We start from the raw sequence: 21,305 nt of genomic DNA, 5'->3' as shown, positions 1-21,305 counted from the left end.
TCGGGATCCTGGGCCCTGCTTCCCTCCCCTCCGAGGCCCCAGCGATCCCTGACCCAGGTGCATCCAGAACCCGCCTTTATTCAAGCTGGGAGGGGGCAAACGGGGGCTTTCACAGGCAGAGGAGAGGGAGCAGGAGGCTCAAACCCACGATGGTGCCCTCGGCAGGGGACCCAAGATGGTGAATCCTTGGGGCAGGGATCCTGACTGCAGTGTCCTGAGTCCGGGCTCCTTCCTCCTCTTGGATCCCAGCCGTGCTCCCCGCCCAGGGCCCGGCCCAAGACCCATCGGGAGTTGGAGGCGGGTGGCGGGGGAGGTCGGGGGGGAATCTTCGGGCCTGGACCCGGTGGCAGTGGGGGCGGAGGGAGGGGAATCTTCGGCCCTTGGCTCCGTCGCAGGCTTCGGAAGGGCCCGTCCTGTCATCGGTGCAGACCCTGCGTCCCACCTAGGAACCCTCCCCACCCCCGCAAAGTCCCTTTGGGGTGAGACTGACCCACGTGGGCAAGCAGGGTCAGCCGCTTACGCCTTGCTGCTGGGGGCCGTTTGGCTGACCGCCAAGGATGAGGTGGATGAGCAGGCTAGGGAGGCCACTCGGGTTCTGGAGTTTCCTTCCAGGTTAAAGGAGGAGGAGGAGGAAGAGTAGTTGGTGCTGACTCCTGGGGGAGCCAGGCCATGAACTGGGGGTCAGATCCCAATATCCCCCCACCCATCTCCTGGGGAAGGTGCCAGCACGATCCAACTCCTCCTGCTCCAGCCCAGTCATTCCCCCCCAGGTCGAATACTTGCCAGGGCATCGTTCCTCGGTGCAGGAGACTAAACTCCTCTCTCTCCACCTGGAACCCCGAGAAAGAAAGCTGGGTTCCAGGTCCAAATAATAATTACGGTATTTGTTAAGGGCTGACGAAGGGCCAGGCACTGGACAAGCAAATCAGGTTGGACACAGTCCCTGCCCCACGTGGGGATCACAGTCTCCATCCCCATTTTACAGCTGAGGCACAGTGAAGTGACTTGCCCAAGGTCACAGAAGACAAGTGGTGGAGCCAGGATAAGTAACCGTGACCTTCTGACTCCCAGGCCTGTGCTCTATCCACGAGGCTGTACTGTTTCTCTTAGCCAGCGGGCGGGACTCGGGCGTGCAGGGCAGGGCGCCGGAGTCCAGTACAGCACCTTCCGGCTTGGGGAAGGGGGATGCTGCAGCCAAAGCAAATGAGACGGCCAGAATTCCACCACAGGGGGAAAGGAGCACCTGAGGTGATGGGTGGGCAAGGGGGAAGGGGCCGGGCTGTGGCCGGCAGCACTCACCAGTGGAAAGCGAAGACCAGCAGGATGAGTGCCGCGGACAAGACGTCGATCAGAATCCACATGTGCTGATACTCCTCTGGGGTCTAAGGCAAAGGGCACAGCTCGGGGTGCTCGGAGGCAGGGCGCGCCCCCCCACCCCTCCCCGATCCCCCAACCCCCTTCTCTGGGGCCAAAGACTTGGGGGCTGGGGAAAGGGAGATGGAGATGGCGAGACAGAGACATCGGCGAGACTGAGAGCATCGCCAAATGGCAGGAAACAGGCCCGTGTGAATCAGAGGGAGCCTGAGGCAGAGTGGACGGAGGGAATTTCAAAGATTTTGGGGGCTCTGGGGGCTGAGGAGGAGGGTCTGGGGGTGGCGGAGAGGGGTCCGGCTGACCATGAGGAAGAGTGGGCGGTGGAGGGCCTTAAGTTGATGCACAGTGTTGGTGGTGACCGAGTGAGCTCCCGCGCACCAGGCCAGAGAGAAGAGCCACGGCTCGCTGACCACATACAGGTTGGTGGTGATGTTGGCGGCCGCGTACATCCTGTGGGTCGGGGGGGAGGAGAAATGGGAGGAGAAGCCCACTCCTCATCCCAAGACACCCCCGGAATCCGCAGGGAACCCCGGGGAGGAGAGAACGGGCCACAGGAACAGCGGGAGGGATGAAGGGCAGACTTCAAGAAGCACTTTCCTCCCTGTACGGTTTGTCTCTCCAGCCCTTAGACTGGTGTTTAGGGGAGCTCAGGGGTAGGAATGGTTTGAGGGCCACGTGACCATCTGGGAAAGAGCAGAGGGATTGCCAGGATGATCCCCCCCAACCACCCCGGATGGTGTCTAACTACCTCAAGATTCTACTGTCTCCCAAGGGATTGGGTTAGGCGTTTACTACACTGTATGGAGGTGCTCAAATGTCATCACTACTCCTCTCCACTCTCCCCTAGAAGAGGAGACAGCATAGCCTAGTGGAAAGAGCATGAGGCAGGGAGGCAGGCGGCTTCGGTCCTCAGGCCAGCTCTATCCTAGGTCTACGGTGGGGGGCCCCCAAGTGCTCAATCAGAGCTGACCGGGATCCCGACAGTCACTGGGGCTGGATCAGGGGGAGGAGACCCCCCACACACACACAAATACAGCACGAGGAAGGGAATGAGGAGGACCAGCTGGGAACCTGGGGAGAACCAGGAGATGGAGAGGGACTTCCAGTCGCTGCTATGGGCACACCGAGGGCAAACGACGGCACCTCGCGGGCTGGCCTAGGGGCAGCGCCGGCACTCCAGCCACCACCTACCGGATGGTGTCGGGGGCCATGTCCGTGTAGGGCAGGTTCAGTCCCGTGATGTTGTCCCGCAAGAGGTCCGGCACCGAAGCAAGGTGGCGCGTGATGTGCTGAAACCCGGGGGCAGTCTGCTGGACGTGGGATCGCTGCGCATCTGGGAGCCAGAGGACCTGGGGTGGGAGAGGAGAGGAAAGGGTGTTGGGTGGTTCCGGCTGGGGCACTGGGGGAGGGAAGGGACTGGGATGGTCCGCCCCTAACCCCGAGGTGGGCATTCAGGAGGACAACGGGCCCACGGCCCCTCCCAGCTTCCTGGCCGGGCGGTGGAGCCGACGGCCAGTACCAGATGGGGTTTGATTTTCGACTCCTTGACGATGGCATTCAGCGCCCTGCTGATCCACGAGCTTGTATAGGGGTGGGGTTCCGGCGGGCGGTAGAGGTCAAAAATCACTAGTCTGTTGGCTCGATCCGCCAGCCGCAGGAAGTCGCTGAATTTGAAGATGGACTGGTTCGCGGCCTGTGCCCGGTCGGCCCCCGACAGGGAGCCCATGCCCACATAAGGCTTGTTCTGAAAACAGACGGACGGATGGACTTTGAGACAGACGGTCCACGGGACACATGGACAGATGGGGTCATGGAGAAGCAGCATGGGGTAGCAGATAGAGCACGGGCCCGGGAATCAGAAGGTCGTGGGTTCTGATCCCTGCTCCACCACTTGTCTGCTGTGTGACCTGGGCAAGTCGCTTTAGTTCTCTGTGCTTCAGTTACCTCATCTGTAAAATGGGGACTGAGACTGGGAACCCCATGTGGGACAAGGACTGTGTCCAACCTGAATTGCTTGTATCCATCCCAGCTCTTAGTACAATACCTGGCACATAGTAAGTGCTTAACAAGTACCACAGTTATTATGCCTCCACTTTGGGCTTCTGAGCAGGAGGCCGGGGGTCCAGAGTTGCAGAGGCAGCATCTCTCCAACCCAACGTATTTCTCTCCAACCCAACGTATCCTCCACGCGTGGGTGCCCTTCCCCCCCAGACACTTCCAGGGGCCAGGCTGGGGAGGGGGCTTCTACTATCTGTTCTAGGAATGAGGAAACACTGGGCTCCCGGTTGGGGATTAGTTCAGTGGAGTCAGAAGACCTGGGTTCAAGGCCCAGCTCTACCGGCCTCCTGTGTGAGCTCAGGTGCATCATTCATTCATTCGATTATTTATTGAGCGCTTACTGTGTGCAGAGCACCGTACTAAGCACTTGGAAAGTACAATTCAGAATCGCAGAACCTAGCTGTACCTCCATTTCCCCAACTGAGAAATGGGGAGAATAATCCCAACTTCCCAGAGGCTGGGGTGAAGGTGCAATCATTGCTGGGAAAGGGGATTGGCCACTAGATGCAAGGAGAGTTCTTGTTACTTGGGAGACACCCCACCCCGAGCCTCTTTCCCCCTTCACCCCCCAGGGCCACTGGCCAGCTTGGCTTCCCATACCTGGAGGAACCATCGGCCTGCATTGAGGACCTCCAGCTCGGACCAGGAGAACATGGAGGAATGGACGTTGGACTTGTTGGGGTGGACTTGCTGGACATTAGTAGTTCTGCGCAAGGTGTGGTCGTGCATAAGATACGGGACCCCATCGTAACTGGGAGGGAGGAGACCGACATGAGATACGGTATCCCATCAGAGCTGGGGGGCAGTTCCTGCTTGTTCCATTCCAGGGGCACGGGATGGTTTAGAACCCCAACCCCCTTTAGGGATGGGAGGGGTAGAGAGACTGTGGGGGACCCCCAGGCTGACCACACGGCTCTGATCCCCTCCTCCTTTCATTAATTCATTCAATCGTATTTATCGAGTGCTTATCATGTGCAGAGCACCGTACTAAGCGCTTGGGGGTGTACAATAAAGCAGCGTTGCTCAGTGGAAAGAGCACGGGCTTTGGAGTCAGAGGTCATGGGTTCAAATCCTGGCTCGGCCATTTGTCAGCTGTGTGACTTTGGGCAAGTCACTTAACTTCTCGGTGCCTGAGTTACCTCATCTGTAAAATGGGGATAATAATAATAATGTTGGTATTTGTTAAGCGCTTACTATGTGCCGAGCACTGTTCTAAGCGCTGGGGTAGACACAGGAGAATCAGGTTGTCCCACGTGGGGCTCACAGTCTTAATCCCTATTTTACAGATGAGGGAACCGAGGCACCGAGAAGTTAAGTGACTTGCCCAAAGTCACACAGCTGGCAAGTGGCAGAGCCGGGGTTCGAACCCATGACCTCTGACTCCAAAGCCCGTGCTCTTTCCAGTGAGCCACGCTGCTTCTTATTAAGACTAAGATTAAGGATTAGGATTAAGACTGTGAGCCTCTCGTGGGACAACCTGATTCCCTTGTGTCTACCCCAGCGCTTAGAACAGTGCTCAGCATATAGTAAGCACTTAACAAATACCAACATTATTAATAAACAGACACATTCCCTGCCCACAACGACCTTACAGTCCTGCTCCCTCTGAATGATTGATCGAAAGGCAGCAAGAAGGGGTAATAGATGAAAATAAGGTGGAAAAGAATCCCTCCTGCTCCACGCTCAGTGGACTCAGCCCTGTCGGTCTGCCTTCTCCTCTAAAATTCCCTCTCCTGCCCCGCAGCCTGGCTGCGGTCCTTCTTCACTCGCCCATCCTATTTTCCTCTGGGTTGAACCCCGTTAGAGCCCCTGGGAGGACAAATGCCCGAGGTTGTCCCGTCCTGATCCCGGGCGGGAGTGGGGACACCCCCTTACCTGATGGTGACATCAGTCTCCAGCCCCTCAGCCCCGTGGTCAATGGCCTTCTCGAAAGCCATCTTGGTGTTCTCGGGCGCCAGCTGCGTGGGACAGGGTAAGCAGATCAGCACCGGACCAGAGACCCCTCCTCCGGGCCGGGGCTTTGGGACTCTCCCTTCCCCGTACCACCCCTGGACCCTCTAGCCCCGTGCCCCTCTGGGCGAGGTGGTCATGGACGCAGATACAGGTCATACCCTCGCCCTCTCTCCTTTCTGGGTTCCCATCAGCGGGGCTGTGGCCAAGCAAACCTGGTAGGGGGTGGGTGGAAGGGCATCTTCCCCTCACCACCACCCACACCTACCATCGGAGCCCCCCGATGCCCAATCAGAGCTGGTCGGGGTCCCAGAGCCCCCCGGGGCTGGATGCAGGGGGAGGAGACCCCCAGCGGGACCAGGTAGAGGAAGAGCAGCAGCGCCAGGAAGGGGATGAGGAGGACCAGCTGGGAACCTGGGAATAATAATCATAATCATAGCCAAGCACTGTACTAAGCACCGTGTGGATACAAGCAAATCGGGTGGGACACAATCCCTGTCCCACTTGAGGCTCACAGTCTTAATCCCCATTTTACAGATGAGGTAACTGAGGCCCAGAGAAGTGAAGTAACTTGCCCAAGGCCCCACAGCAGACAAGTGGAGGAGCTGGGATTAGAAGTCATGACCTTCTGACTTCCAGGCCTGTGCTCTATCCACTACACCATGCTGCTTTTCTAAGAGCCTGGAGGGAAGAGGGTGGTTGCCAGGAGCCCCGCCCACAGCAAGCGGGGAGTTGGGGGACGGGGAGGGGGTTCCAGACTCCCCCCGCCCCCTCCCAAATCCGTTCCAGCTGTGGAGGCGGCTGAGCGGGAAGGTCAGTCTCTAACCGGAAGGTCGGCATCCCAGGAGATCCTGGCAACTGCAGGGTCCTGATGGGGTCGAAGTCAAACGGGGAGCTGACCAGGAGGGTATGGGGGCCGTGGTACCTCTGTTCCCCAGCCGGGCGTAGTGGAACGCCACGGGCCAGGACAGGAAAACCATGACGGCGATGGCCCCCAGATGCAGGTAAGGCGCAGTTACCTGCGAGGAGGCCGGAGAAGCGCGGGAGGAGAGGCCGGTGTCTGAGCCTGAGGCCCAGTGGGAGGAGTGTCCCTCCATTCCCTCCCCCTGGGAGCCCAGGACACCCCCCCTCAGCCCCCCACCATCTCCACCCGAGCAAACCTGGAGGGACAACAAGGTCGTGATCCAATTTTCCTTCCAGAGTTTGCAAATGACCAAAATCCAGGCCAGGGACACGCCCAGCACCACCACTATCACCATCTGGGGAGAGCCACGGGGGAGTTTCTGTGGGGCTGGCCGGGTCCCGCGGGGAAACACTCCCTCGCCTGGAGGGAGGTTTCTTCCAAGCCCTCTGCCCCACTCCGTCCCGGCCCTCCTCTCAGGCGCTGGGTTTAGCCAGACACCTCCTCCCGGAGGCCCTCCCTAAGCCCAGCACTGCCCATTGCCCACAGGAAGAGCTCAAATTCTACAGCTGTAGCTACTGCAGTCTGCTGAAGAGCTGGTCCCCAGCACACCCAGACTGGTGGGGAGGGGTCATCTTAGACTATGAGCCCCCTGAAGGTTAGGGACCATGTCTAATTCCCTCCATTTTTTATGGTATTTGTTAAGCGCTTACTATGTGCCAGGCAGGGTACTAAGTGCTGGGGTAGATAGAAGCTAATCAGGCTAAAAATAATAATAATTATGGTACTTATTAAGCTCTTACTATATATATCAAGCACTGGGGTAGATACAAGATAATCAGGACTCCGTCCCTGTCCCATATGGGACTCATAGTCTTAATCCCCATTTTACAGATGAGGTAACTGCCCAAGATCACACAGTGGACAAGTGGCCGAGCAGAATTAGAACCCAGTTCCTCTGCCTCCCAGGCCCGTGCTCTTTCCACTAGGCCACGTTGTTTCTCCTGTATATTCTTGTACAGTGCTCTGCACACAGTAGGCACTCAATAAATCCTAGCACTACCATCCGTACCACCAGGGCATACCTTATGGGCGCGATGCAGGTACAGCTTCTGGCCCTCGGACAGCAAGCACACGGCCAGGATCTGGGGCGGCGAGCAGAGTAACGTCGACGGCCTCAGGTGTGATTGTCGTCATCCCCCCGCGCCCCTCCCCTGGGGCCGTGACTCCCCTCGCAACCCCATGCCTGTGCTACCTCACTTGAGCCACCCATTCCGGAATGCTGGGAAGCACCAAAGTAGGAGCGGAGCCATTTGGGAACACCAATCGCTAGCCACGGCCGCCGGCCTCGGCGGCTCAGCCGGTGGTGTTGGAGGAAATGTCCTTCTGACCCCACCCCTGCCCTCCCTTCTCAGCTGAGGCGAACCTCGGCCCTGCCCTCCTTCAGAGCCCCAGCCACCTCTTCCCAGAGGCTTTCCCTGACTGACTCCACCTTCCTGGCCCCGTCACCCCCTCATCTCTCAACTACAACCGTGATTTAGTATAGTGCTTTTATATTTCCAAAGCACCGTCACATCCGTTACCCCATTTTTATCCTCAAGACATCCCCGGGAGATAGGGAGAGGCAAGTACTAGTAGAGAAGCATCATGGCCTAGTGGATAGAGCACAGGCCTGGGAGTCAGAAGGACCTGCGTTCTAATCCTGGCTCCGCCACTTCTCTGCTATGTGACTTTGGGCGAGTCGATTCACTTCTCTGTGTCTCAGTTACCTCCTCTGTAAAATGGGGACTGTGAGCCCCATGTGGGACAGGGTTATCTTGTATCTACCCCGGCGCTTAGGACAGTGCTCAACACATAGTAAGAGCTTAATAAATACCATTAGGATTATTATCACAATTATGTGGAACATGGATGGTGACCAACCTGATTAGCTTGTATCTGCCCCAGCTCTTAGAGTGTCTGGCACATAATAAGTGCTTAACAAATACAATTTTTTAAAAATCCCCATTTTACAGAGGCCCAAAAAGGTGAAGTGATTTGGTCCAGGACTGGGAGGCCTCCTGACCCTCAGTCCCAGTCCCCGACACTGCCTCCCTTTTTGGAATTCAGCTGATGGTTGTTGAGTTGCTTGTGATTCATTCATTCAATAGTATTTATTGAGCGCTTACTATGTGCAGAGCACTGTACTAAGCGCTTGGAATGGACAAATCAGTAACAGATAGAGACGGTCCCTGCCCTTTGACGGGCTTACAGTCTAATCGTTAAAAATGGCTCAGAAGGGTTGCGGCCACCCTCGAGCAAGTCATCACTTGCACCTGTTCGCTTACTCTTTCCTATCAGATTCAGCAACCTAACTTCTACCACCTCCCCATTTTTTCTGATTCCAGGCCAAGACTCCATTTTTGCTTCTGAGTCGGACCATGCATGAAGGCGCCAGGAGCAGCCAGGAGCTGGTTGCCCTCCTGGGGCCCCACAGGGGCACGGATAGAGAGGCGGGGGTGGGGAGCCCGGGCTCGAGGGAGGGGGGGAAATGATTCTCACCACCAGCCCGGAAAGGTAGGTGACCATGACCGAGGCCAGGACCAGCAGCACGAGGGACCAGAAGAACCAGCGCCCCACTTTCGTGTACGTGTACCTGAAAGGTCACCACGGCTTTCAGGGCCACTTAGCCATGACTACTGATGCCATCCCCACTGGGCCCACGGCAACCACCCAGCCCCGACCGTTGGTTCCAACATCACCGAAGCCACGGCTGAGGCACCGCGGCCACCAGCGTCATTCACGTCGGTGATCCCTGCTTTCCCTCACCAAACCCCTGAGAGGCCAAGGAGAGGCAAATATTCTCATCCCCATTTAGACAAAGAAACTGAGGCCCACAGGAGTAAAGTGGCTGGCCCAACTCGTACTGCAGGCCAGGGCAGAGCCAGACCGAGAACCCAGGTCTGAGTCCTTCCCACCAGGGCCCGGCTCCCGGTCTCCCGCACCAGTCTGTCATGCTGTCTTCCGAGAGCCCAGCCCCATGGCCAGGGGCTCCTGGCCCCTGCCAGCGCGATTGTAACCTGGAGAGCTGGAGGCGGGTGGGCATACCAGTCAAAGTTGTTGTAGTCGTTCTTGGCCTGCGCCCACGAGTACAGGAAGAACAGAGACAGGCTGAAGGCCGCAAGCAGGATGGGCAGGAAGAGGCACTCACTCTGGGGAAAGGAAGAGAGGAGTCCTGATGGGCCTCTGCCCAGGGGCTGGACTGTCCAGATTCTGCAAGGGCCCCGGACCCCTCACCAAGCACACCCAGGGTGGACCGCGTGTGGCTCAGAAGGTTGGAAGGGAAGGTCTGCCTGGGGCATCCTCTTCCAGGTCTGGACTTCAAATCCTAGAATGCCACGAGGCCCAAGCTGAGCACAGACTGAGCAGCTCTGAGCCAAAACAGTGAGGGAGAGGAGCTGGAGGGGTTGGTCCAGGCTCTGCTGATGGGTTGAGCTAGCAAGGCCTCCCCTCCTCAATTCTGGGACGTTTGGGTTGGTTTTTTTTAACCTACTAAGAGGACTACAAGCGGAGGTCAGGGGGCACCCGTGGAGTCCCGTTTCCCCCTGCCCACCCCCAGTTGGGCCCAGCCCAGACCATCGTGCAACAGCAGACTCCTGGCCTGGCCCGGGTGCCCTGGGACCTCCTCCATTGGCAGCTGTAGAGGCCGACCAGGATGGAGACGAAGGGCCGGTGGCTGTAGCGCTGCTTCAGCTGTGACCTCACTGCCTTCAGCCTCTCCAGCTTCATGAAGTTGCTGGACGTGCGGCGCTCCCGTGGCTGCCACCTTCGCCTCCTTCTGGGGGGGACACCGTCAGGGGGCCAGACCTCCTCCTGGGGAGAGACGGTCAACAGTCCAGGGACCCCCCCCTCCCCTCCTCCTGGAGAGACACAGTCAGCGGTTCAGACCCCCTCCTCGCCCTCCCTCTTCCATGTGAGGTGGCATAGTCAGCTGTCCAGCCCTCCCCTCCCAGGACGTTGGCCTGCTGGTCAACAGGACCCGGGCAAGTACCCCATACCAGGATGGTGATTCTGGGGACCCGGGCTACCTGGATGGACTGGAAATAGGCCTCTTGTCGTCAGGATTCCTTGAGTTTGTCCAAGTTCTGTTTTGGTGCTCTGGTTTGGAAGAAAAAGAATTGGGTGAGGGATGAGTAATCTCTCTCGACCGCTCAGGAGCACTGGACTACTCCAAAAGCTTCAGCAAAGTGCGCTCCCGGAATGAGGAGAGACTGATGGAACCCAGGAGCCACAGAGACAAGCCCGAGGAAATGGGGTCCAGGGAAGAAGAGATTGGAACCAAGCAACTTTAAAGAAGGTAAGGTCAGCGGGATGATGGCATTAAGTGTTTCTTTCCCCAGGACTGTAAGCTCCTTGGGGATGGGAAACATGCCTACCAATTCTATTGTTTTAGACTCTCCCAAGTGCCTAATACAGTGCTCTGTATATAGTAAGCACTCAGTAAGTCATTACTGGTATATACTCAGCACTACTATGTGGAGAGTAATAGTAATGATGGTTTTTCTGAAGCTCTTACTGCTTGCCAAGCACTGTTTTAGATCCAAGGTGATCAGGGCGTTCCACGTGGGACTCACAGTCTTCATCCGCGTTTTACAGATGAGGTCACTGAGGCCCAGAGAAGTAAAGTGACTTGCCCAAAGTCACACAGCTGGGATTAGAATCCACGATCTCTGACTCCCAAGGCCGCGCTCATTCCACTAAGCCACACTGCTTCTAATACGATACAATACAACACAGTACAATAGAGTTGGCAGGCACCTTCCCTGCCCACGACGAGCATTGACCAATTTACTCTGTGCCAAGCCCCTTGCTAAACGCCGAGGTAGAAACAAGACGTTCGGATGAGAAACGGTCCCTCTTCCACAAGGAGCTCACTCTCAGACTAACAAGGAGGGAGAGCAGATTTTTTTCCCCCCATTTTACAGACAAGGAGCCTGAGGCCCAGAGAAGTTAAAGCAACTTGCCCAGGATCACGTAGCAGACAAGTGGCAGAGCCCAGACTTGGAACCTGAGTCTCCCGACTTCCTGTCCCGGGCTCCCTCTGCTCTCTTTTTCATTCAATGGTATTTATTGAGCGCTTACTAAGTGCAGAGCACTGTACTAAGCGCTTGGAATGTAAATTTTGCATCTACCTTCCCAGGGAGGCGTGCAGATTTTTGAAGGGCTCAAAAGCAGATTGAGACAGATGAAGATGGGGGCGGGGAGTGTGTGAACCCCCCTTTTCCACCCCCTTGTTTTAAAGCCAAAGGGGGCAGATGTGTTATTTTAGCTGCCCCCCCACCCCAACTCCGGGGGTTTAAAGTATCTACACTAACTAGTCTCTCACTTACATTGTGAGCTGTATGTTTCCAGTCTGACTACCTTTGATCTGTCTCATTGCTTGGAATATGTTAGGCACAGGCAATAATAATAATGATGATGATGATGGTATTTGTTAAGCACTTATTATGTGCCAAGCACTGTTCTGAGTGCTGGGGGAGATACAAGGTCATCGGGTTGTCCCTATCTCACTATCTTAATCCTCATTTTAATAATAATAACAATAATGATGGCATTTAAGTGCTCATTGTGTGCCAAGCACTGTCAGGTTGTCCCACGTGGGGCTCCCAGTCCTAATCCCCATTTTCCCGATGAGGTCGCTGAGGCCCAGAGAAGTGAAATGACTTGTCCAAAGTCACTCCGCTGACAAGTGGAATCCACGCCCTCTGACCGCCAAGCCTGGGCTCTTTCCACTGAGCCACGACGTGATGATGATTGTCGTTATTGCTGAGCACTGTCCAGTAACTCCTGAGCAAAATCGGTGCCCGGGACTCCTGAGACAAGTGCTCCCGTCCTGTACTTCCTCCAAGACCCCCTTTCCCAAAATCATCCCCGCGGGAAAGTCTCCTGCTCGGGGGGATCCCACCACCTGGACCCCCACCCAGGGGTCACAACGTCCGACCCCTCCTCCAGCCGGGACCCTGGGCCCGCAGGACCCCCGAAGCCCCCCTACCTGCCTGCTTTCGGGGCCGGGGTGGGGGGCGTTGAGGTCGGTTGCTAGGCAACCTGGAATCCGACTCCATCCTGGACCCCCGAGACCCCGGTCACGAGAGACCCTGGCGTCCCGTAGTTTAGCATTCATTCATTCCATCGTATTTACTGAGCGCTTACTAGGTGCAGAGCACTGGACTAAGCGCTTGGAACGGACAATTGGGTAACAGAGACCATCCCTGCCCCAAGACGGGCTCCCAACCTAAAAGTGGGGAGACGGGCAGCAAAACAAAACAAAAACGAGACAACATCATCAAGATAAATAGAATCAAGGAGATGTCCACTTCATTAACGAAATAAATAGGGTAATAAGTAATATATACAAATGAGCACAGTGCTAAGGGGAGGGGAAGGGGGAAGTGCAGAGGGTGGGTGGGCTGTCTGGGAAGGCCTCCTGGAGGAGGTGAGCTCTCAGTAGGGGAGCACTTTCACTGCTCCTTAGCAGGGGGTTACTCAGCCCCCCCAGGCCCCATTTGCCCCCAACAGTGAAAGCTCTTGTGGACACTACTAACTAATAATTATGGTGTTTGTTAAGCGCTTACTATGTGCTAAGCACTTAATACTTCCCCCTAACCTGCCATTTATTTTAGTGTCTCTCTCCCCAGCTACAGTGTGAAATCCTCTAGGGTAATAATAATAATGATCGTATTTTGTTAAGCGCTTACTATGTGCAAAGCACTGTTCTAAGTGCTGGGGGAGATACAGGGTCATCAGGTGGTCCCACGTGAGGCTCACAGTCTTAATCCCCATTTTACGGATGAAGTAACTGAGGCACAGAGAAGTGAAGTGACTTGCCCACAGTCACACAGCTGTTAAGCAGCGGAGCCGGGATTAGAACCCATGACCTCTGACTCCCAAGCCCTGGCTCTTTCCACTGAGCCACGGCTGCTAACTCTATTATAATGATGATGATGATGGTACTTATTAAGCGCTTACTATGTGCCAAGCACTGTTTGTACTCTCCCAAATGCTCAGGACGGTGCTCAACAATAAATAATGAGGATAATAATCATCCTGTATGTGCATCCCCCGAGCCTAACACTATTCTAAGCAGTGGGATAGATCCAAGGTAGATTGGACACAGTCCATGTCCCACCTACAGCCCCCAGTGTAAGTAAGAGACACCAGTGTATATATTTAAATTATAAGTTGTAAATTATATTACATTCTTAATTTATATTCATTATTAAATTTTATTATATCAATGTAGGTCTCCCCGCTCCCGCTCCCCCACCCCCAAGACTGTGGGCAGGGAGTGTGTTTGCTAATTCTGTTGTATTATAAAAATAATAATAATTATGGTATTTAAGGGCTTACTATGTGCCAGGCACTGTTCTAAGCACTGGGGTGGATGCAAGCAGATCAGGGTGGACACAGTCCTTGTCCCACATTCATTCATTCAGTCATTCAATCGTAGTAATTGAGCACTTACTGTGTGCAGAGCACTGAGGTAAGTGTTTGGACAGTGCAATTCGAGCCTTATGGTCTCAATCCCCATTCTACAGATGGGGTAAATGAGGCACAGAGAAGTGAAGTGACTTGCCCAAGTTCACACAGCAAAGCCAGGAATAAAACCCACAAACTTCTGACTCCCAGGCCCGTCCTAAATCCACTACTCCACGCTGCTTCTCACAAGAGTTTAATACAGTGCCCTATATATATGCGTGGCTCATTAGAAAGAGCCCGGGCTTGGGAGTCAGAGGTCATGGGTTAAAATCCCAGCTTTGCCACTTGTCAGCTGTGTGACTGTGGGCAAGTCACTTCACTTCTCTGGGCCTCAGTTACCTCATCTGTAAAATGGGGATTAACTGTGAGCCTCACGTGGGACGACCCGATTACCCTGTATCTACCCCAGCGCTTAGAACAGTGCTCTGCACATAGTAAGCGCTTAACAAATACCAACATTATTATTATATAGTAAATGCTCAATTAATGATTGATTAAACAGGTATGGGCTCCTCATTTTCAGATGAGGAAACTGAGGCACAATTGACTTGTCCAAGGTGATAACAGCAGATAAGTGGTAGAGCCAAAGTTAGAACCCGGGTCCTCTGACCCCCAGGTCTGTGCTCTTTCCCCCCAGTCCATTGCTGCTCCTCAGTCCTTATTGATCGGTGTTTAATGAGCTCCTCTGAAGCCCGGACAATCCTCTTCCTCACCCTCGGTCGACTCTGCTGAACTCCTGCTCCACCCACCTGCTCCACTCACCAGCCCCGGCCCACGCTACCGTCCCCTATCATCTCTACCCAGCTCTCTCCAACCTCACATATGCTGTTATTATTATTATTGTTGTTGTTATCAGATCACAACCTTCTAACCTGCCTCCTCACCCACACACTCCCGACCTTCGAACTCTGACCTCCAGACTCTGGATCCTCTCAGCCGGTCCCAGGCTATCCCAGCCATCCTACCAATTTCTTCCCAAGCCTCCCTTCCCTCAATGCTGAAGTTCCCACCTTCCAACCTGCCCTCTCCTCCAAACTCAACCCTGACTCTCCATCGTTCCAGCCTCCGGCCCTGGTTCTCCCTCTCGCTCATCTCCCTCCTCTCTGGGCCCCGTGCAGCTGTGGGCATCTGCCCGGCTCTGCCGCTTCTCTGTCCTGTGACTTGGGGCAAGTCACTTCATTTCTCTGTGCCTCAGTTACCTCCTCTGTAAAATGGGGATTAAGACAGAAAGCGTGTCCAACCTGATGATCTTGTATCTATCCCAGGGTTTATCACAGTGCCTGGAACATAGTAAACGCTTGACAGATACCATAGAAAACATTGTCTGCTGATACAATTGAGCTCTCTTCTACTCCTCCCAAGCTCACAGCCTCCACCAACTGTTTAAACCCCTCCTTTCAGAAGCAGCATGGTGTAGTGGGGAAGCAGCGTGGCTCAGTGGAAAGAGCCTGGGCTTCGGAGTCAGAGGTCATGAGTTCGACTCCCAGCTCTGCCACTTGTCAGCTGGGTGACTGTGGGCAAGTCCCTTAACTTCTCTGTGCTTCAGTTACCTCATCTGTAAAATGGGGATTAATTGTGAGCCTCAGGTGGGACAACCTGATTACCCTGTATCTACCCCAGCGTTTAGAACAGTGCTCTGCACATAGTAAGCGCTTAATAAATACCAACATTATTATTATTATTAGTGGATAGACCACGGATTAGAAAGTGATGGGTTCTAATCCCGGATCTGCCACATTCATTCATTCAATCGTACTTACTGAGTGCTTACTATGTGCGGAGCACTGGACTAAGCGCTTGGAATGGACAATTGGGCAACAGAGAGAGACCATCCCTGCCCAACAATGGGCTCACAGTCTAAACCGGGGAGACAGACAACAAAATAAAACTGTCTGCTGTGTGACCTTGGGCAAATCACTTCTCTCTGCCTCACTTACTTCAAAGGGGACTGTGAGCCCCATGTGGGATTATCTTTTATCTCCCCCAGTGTGTAGAACAGTGCTTGGCACATAGTAAGAGCTTAACAGATACCCTAATTATTATTATTATTATCCAGGACCTCCCCCCTCCCAGGGGAGCTCTGCATTTTGCATTTGGGAGGCAGGGCATCGGCCTCAGGCCGGGCAGACCTACCTTGGCTGGGGGCGAGGAGGAGGGTCCCGGGGTCCCGGTGGGCACAGAGGGGCTGCTGTTCGACCTCAGCATTGGCCATGGGGCTCCGGGGAGGAGCGTCAGCACGGCCAAAGGTGGAGGAGAAATCGCGGATGGAGCAGCTCTCGCCTCACCCTGGCCCTGCCCGGCCCTGCCCGGCCCGGCCCCGGGGGCAGGGCTTCGAGGTCCTGAAGGCAGCTTCCATGGCCCTGGTCCCGGGAGTAGCAGGAAAAGAAACAAGAAGAGAGACCGAGTCACTCAGAGGGACCCAAAGAGATAGAGTCAGAGATAAGGACAGAAGAAGAGCAGAACTAAAGAGAAATAAAGGCAAGCACACCCCTTCTGTCTCCCTGGATTTGACAGCTGCTTCACTGTCTGTCTGTCTGTCTCTCTCTGCCTCCCCAGGACAGGCTGCTGAGACTCCCACAGTCAATCAGTAGTATATATTGAGCGCTTTCTTTGTGCACAGCACTGTACGAAGCACTTGGGAGTGTACAGTATAAGAAAGTAGGAAGACGGAGAAGCAGCATGACCTAGGGGATAGAGGATAATATAATCGTATATTATAAATACATTATATAATTGATTATCATATACATTATTTTTCTGTTATTGATATAATGTAGCTAACTACAACAGTCCCCCTCCCCTATCACCACGTGCATCTCATCCTTCCCAGCTGTCTCTCAAGAGGAGATCTCCCATCTGGAACAGTCAGGTGTCAGGGCCTGTGAAGGAACCCCATACCGGCTGGCTGAGAACACATCCTTGACCCCTCTCCTCAACTCTTTATCTCTAGCAGACAGTATCTCCTCCTCCTCCTCCTCCTCTCCAACTGGAGGTGGGGAGAGCAGGGGGATGATGACATGATGAATATCTCCTTCTCGTTAGACATTAACCCCGCACACTGAGCTGGGGTCAGGGAATCTGCAGGCACAGGAACATCTTATCGACGGCATGGGGCTGGAGGTGCCGGATGGTGACCCTCACACTACTATTCCCCCACCCCGCCAGCTGATATTTACGGGTTTATGAGGCCAGAGTCTGCTGCGCAACGCCATAAACATCAGGTCGGTCCAGTCCAGACCACTGTGGAATGACTTTTCCCTTTTCCGATCCCATTCCCAAGAGCTGACCGGCCCCATGGCTCCGGGAGTAGCATGAGCTGAAAATGGGATCGCTGTTCCCCAAGACAGGCCAAAGCAGAGTGTTTACTGAGTGCCTCATGTACCTACTGTGTGAAGAGCATTGTACGGAGGACCTACTGTGTGTAGAGGGCTGTACCGGGTGCCTTCTGTATTCCTGCTTTATCCAGAGCGTTGTCGTGGACAGTTGGGGAAACAGAGAGGAAAAACAAAGCTGTGGTTTCTTCCCCTTTAGGAGCACTCAGGCTGGTCAGGGTGGGAGAAGGGACATAGATGGAGTCAGTAAATCAACAGGGTGAGCTCAGAAACAAACTGCAAACGTGAGTGAATCAATCGCTAACCAGTAAATGAACAGCTCGTTCCCATCGGGCCCAGTCAGCCGGGAGGCATTGCCCTGCTCTGGAGCTGCTCACTGTGTAGTCGTGAGAGATGGGCCGGGATCCCGCTCCAAACTCGAGCCCCCGGCAGCCGGGGTTCTAAGCAGGAGAGGGAAGAAGGGGACTGAGAAGCAGCATGGCCTAGTGGATAGAATCCGGGTCGGGGAGTCAGGAAAACCTGGGGTTCTGATCCTGGTTCTGCCAATTGTCTGCTGTGTGACTGTGGGCAAGTCACTTCACTTCTCTGTGCCTATCTCATCTGTAAAATGGGGGTTAATAATAATGTTGGTATTTGTTAAGCGCTTACTGTGTGCAGAGCACTGTTCTAAGTGCTGGGGTAGATACAGGGTCATCAGGTTGTCCCACGTGAGGCTCACAGCCATTTTACAGATGAGGTAACTGAGGCACAGAGAAGTGAAGTGACTTGCCCCCCAGTCACACAGCTGACAAGCGGCAGAGTCGGCATTCGAACCCATGACCTCTGACTCCCAAGCCCGGGCTCTTTCCACTGAGCCACGCTGCTTCTCTGATAATGTGGGACATGGGTTGGGTCCAACCTGATTAACTTGTATTCACCCTAGCGTTCAGTACAGTATCTGGCACGTAGTAGGCGCCTAATAAATAGCATTAAGTGGGGGGGGCAACCCCGTTACCTGGAGTGGCAAGGAGTTGGGCTCCCTCGTGTGGACGGAGCGAGAACTGCAACCCAGGGGCTTCTGAGCTCAATCATTTCAATTCAATCGTATTTACTGAGCGCTTACTGTGCGCAGAACACTGTACTAAGTGCTTAGAGAGTAAAATAGAGCAATAGAGACAATCCCTGCCCACAACCGGCTTACAGACTCGGGAATTCACTTTCCTCCCTAAGCCTCAGTTTCCTCATGTCTAAACAGCGTGGCTCAGTGGTAAGAACCCGGGCTTTGGGAGTCAGAGGTCATGGGTTCGAATCCCGGCTCCACCACTTGTCAGCTGTGTAACTGTGGGCAAGTCACTTCACTTCTCTGTGCCTCAATTACCTCATCTGTAAAATGGCTGTGAGCCTCACGTGGGACAATTTATTTTGTTAATGAATTGTACATCGCCTTGATTCTATTTAGTTGCCATTGTTTTTATGAGATGTTCTTCCCCTTGACGCTGTTTAGTGCCATTGTTCTTGTCTGTCCGTCTCCCCCGATTAGACTGTAAGCCCGTCAAACGGCAGGGACTGTCTCTATCTGTTGCCGACTTGTTCATCCCAAGCGCTTAGTACAGTGCTCTGCACATAGTAAGCGCTCAATAAATACTATTGAATGAATGAATGAATGAATGATTACTCTGTGTCTACCCCAGCGCTTAGAACAGTGCTCTGCACATAGTAGGCGCTTAACAAATACCAACATTATTATTATTATAATAAATACTCTTCAGAGGAAAGGAACTATAGGGATACAGTCAAATAAATAGCTACGGGACCTTTCCCTGCCCCCAAGGTGTGTTGAGGGCATAAAAAACCACATTCTTTATTTCTGTGTTCTATATTCGCAAAGGTAGGTGGCTGTTGCTGATGTGTGAGATCGCGTGAATCAGTTTCTGAGTTCTTCAGGCTAAAGCATATAAACTATTAATACTGCCAAAGGTATTGACAATCAAGCAGTGGTATTTATTGAGCATTTACTGTATGCAGAGCACAGTATTAAGCGTTTTGGAAAGTAGAAGATGACAGTTAACAGAGGCAGCATGCAGAGGCCGCCGGGTATTTTTCAAAAAGCCCTGGGGTCGGGCCACATGCCGGGGAAACGAGAAGGGTCAGGGAGAGGAGGCATTTGCTTCTAAACCCCACTGTCGTCCTGGTCCTCCTCCTTCTGCTCTTGGTTGTCCTCTTCCTCCGTCTCTCCCTTCTCCCTGGCCCCCCGAACCCTTCTGGGTCAGAGTGGCCGATTTGGGGCCTATCTTTTTTTTTCTTATGGCGCCATTATCACCCCCCCAGCCATCTCCTCTGCCCACTTCCTATCTCATCCAGGCACCACCAATGCAGAGTGGGGACCCCCAAATTTTGCCGAGAGGAGAAGTGTGCAAGCGGCTCTCCTGGACACCCCTCTTGGTGGTTAGGGATGGACCACCCAACCCCGTGGCTCTCCACCTCCATCCCTGACCCTCCCTCAGTGACCTAGTATGGACCATCCAACCCCCTGAGTCTCTCCTGTCCATCCCTGACTCTTCCGAAGTGTGACCCAGCCCTGACGCTCGCCCTTGGGCCTGTCCAGATCCTTCTGGACCTGCTGATGTTCGCGGCTGCACCGATTCTCTGACCCGACGAGCTCATGGCCTCGTCGACACAGACCCGGCTTCCTCCAGGATTTGGGGGCTCCGGGGGCTCCCCGTTCTGCCCTGGCGACCCCCGACCCTGCCAGGCCATCCTGTTTTGGTGGGGAGAGAGGACCCTGTTGAGGTCAGGTCGCCATCCTCCAGAGCAGCCAGCACGTGAAGCTCTGACACCGACCCAGGAAGCAGCTAATAATAATAATGATGATATTTGTTAGAGCCCTTACAATGTGCCAAGCACCGTTCTAAGCGCTGGGGGGAGAGACAGGCCATCAGGTTGGCCCATGTGGGGCTCACAGTCTTCCTCCCCATTTTACAAATGAGGTAACTGAGACCCAGAGAAGTGAAGTGACCGGCCCAAGGTCACACAGCAGATAAGTGGTGGGGCTGGGATTAATAATAATAATAATAATAATAATGTTGGTATTTGTCAAGTGCTTACTATGTGCTGAGCACTGTTCTAAGCACTGGGGTAGATACAGAATAATCAGGTTGTCCCATATGAGGCTCACAGTCTTAATCCCCATTTTCCAGATGAAGGAACTGAGGCACCGAGAAGTTAAGTGCTTTGCCCAAAGTCACACAGCTGACAGGTGGCGGAGCCGGGATTAGAACCCATGACCTTCTGACTCCCAAACTCGGGCTCTTGCCACCAAGCTGCTTCTCACCGACTAGGCCATCAGCCAGCTTCGGGGTGATAGGGGGTGGACAAGTGCTGGGAAGACCCTTCCCTGATGCCACAGAGCTCCCTCCGGCTGGCTCCCTTGTCCCTCTCCCCTACTCGCCTTCACCACTTGTCTATTGTGTCAACCTGGGGCAAGTCACTTCACTTCTCTGGGCCTCAGTTTCTCATTTGGAAAATGGGGACCGAGACTTCTGGCACTTAGAACAGTGCTTGGCACATAGTAAGCACTTACAGGCCCCCGTGGGACAGGGACTTTGTCCAATCCGATTTGCTTCTATCCGCCCCAGCGCTTCGTACAGTTCCTGGCACATAGTAAGTGCTTAACAAATGCCATAATTATTATTACCCCCTACAAATACTTTTTAAAATAGTATTTGTTAAGCGCTTGCCCTGGGCCAGACCCTGCACTAAGTGTGAGATATATAATAATAATTTATAATAATAATAATAATTTTGGTATTTAAGTGCCGTTTGCCAGACACTATACCAAGCACTGGGGTGGATACAGGCACATCGGGTAGACACAGTCCCCATCTCATATGGGGCTCACAATCTCAATATATGAGGTAATGAGATTGGACACCGTCCATGTCCCACATGGGGCTCACAGTCTTAATCCCCATTTTACAGATGAGGTCACTGAGGCACAGAGAGGTGAAGTGACTTGCTTAGGGTTACACAGCAGACAAGTGGTGGAGTCGGGATTAGCACCCGGGTCCCTCTGCTTCTCAGGCCCATGCTCTAACCATGAGACCACGCTGCTTCGAGGACGGTCACCAGTCCCACTTCACGGAACAGTCATTCCTTGGGGCCTTTTCGTCTTCCCTGGTGGCTACTGTTGTCACCAC

General features: G+C 54.1%; 1 protein-coding gene across 1 annotated transcript; it reads right to left on the bottom strand.

Annotated features, from left to right (window-relative positions):
* Positions 1-58: 58 nt before the first annotated feature.
* Positions 59-12,364, bottom strand: GDPD4 (glycerophosphodiester phosphodiesterase domain containing 4). Its single transcript, XM_029048363.2, has 17 exons — positions 12,315-12,364; positions 10,351-10,420; positions 9,899-10,135; positions 9,371-9,474; positions 8,825-8,918; positions 7,369-7,428; positions 6,543-6,641; positions 6,209-6,401; positions 5,651-5,796; positions 5,308-5,390; positions 4,033-4,183; positions 2,894-3,118; positions 2,566-2,723; positions 1,677-1,824; positions 1,300-1,382; positions 784-830; positions 59-605 (listed from the first exon to the last, which is right to left on the bottom strand). The coding sequence occupies exons 3-17, from the start codon at positions 10,049-10,051 to the stop codon at positions 517-519; spliced, it is 1,833 nt and encodes a 610-aa protein (XP_028904196.1). The 5' UTR covers positions 10,052-10,135; positions 10,351-10,420; positions 12,315-12,364; the 3' UTR covers positions 59-516.
* Positions 12,365-21,305: the final 8,941 nt, after the last annotated feature.

Source organism: Ornithorhynchus anatinus, chromosome 20 (assembly GCF_004115215.2).
Source record: "Ornithorhynchus anatinus isolate Pmale09 chromosome 20, mOrnAna1.pri.v4, whole genome shotgun sequence".
Lineage (NCBI taxonomy): Eukaryota > Metazoa > Chordata > Mammalia > Monotremata > Ornithorhynchidae > Ornithorhynchus > Ornithorhynchus anatinus.
This window is presented reverse-complemented; position numbering and strand designations above follow the sequence as displayed.

Excerpts from the sequence above, each read along its gene's own strand:
- GDPD4 (XM_029048363.2), bottom strand. The coding sequence starts at position 10,051 with ATGAAGCTGGAGAGGCTGAAGGCAGTGAGGTCACAGCTGAAGCAGCGC. Across the intron at positions 5,797-6,208 it reads CCTGGGATGCCGACCTTCCG|GTTCCCAGCTGGTCCTCCTC; the intron begins GTTAGAGACTGA and ends TATTATTCCCAG. Across the intron at positions 831-1,299 it reads CTGGTCTTCGCTTTCCACTG|GTGGAGAGAGAGGAGTTTAG; the intron begins GTGAGTGCTGCC and ends TCGGGGTTCCAG.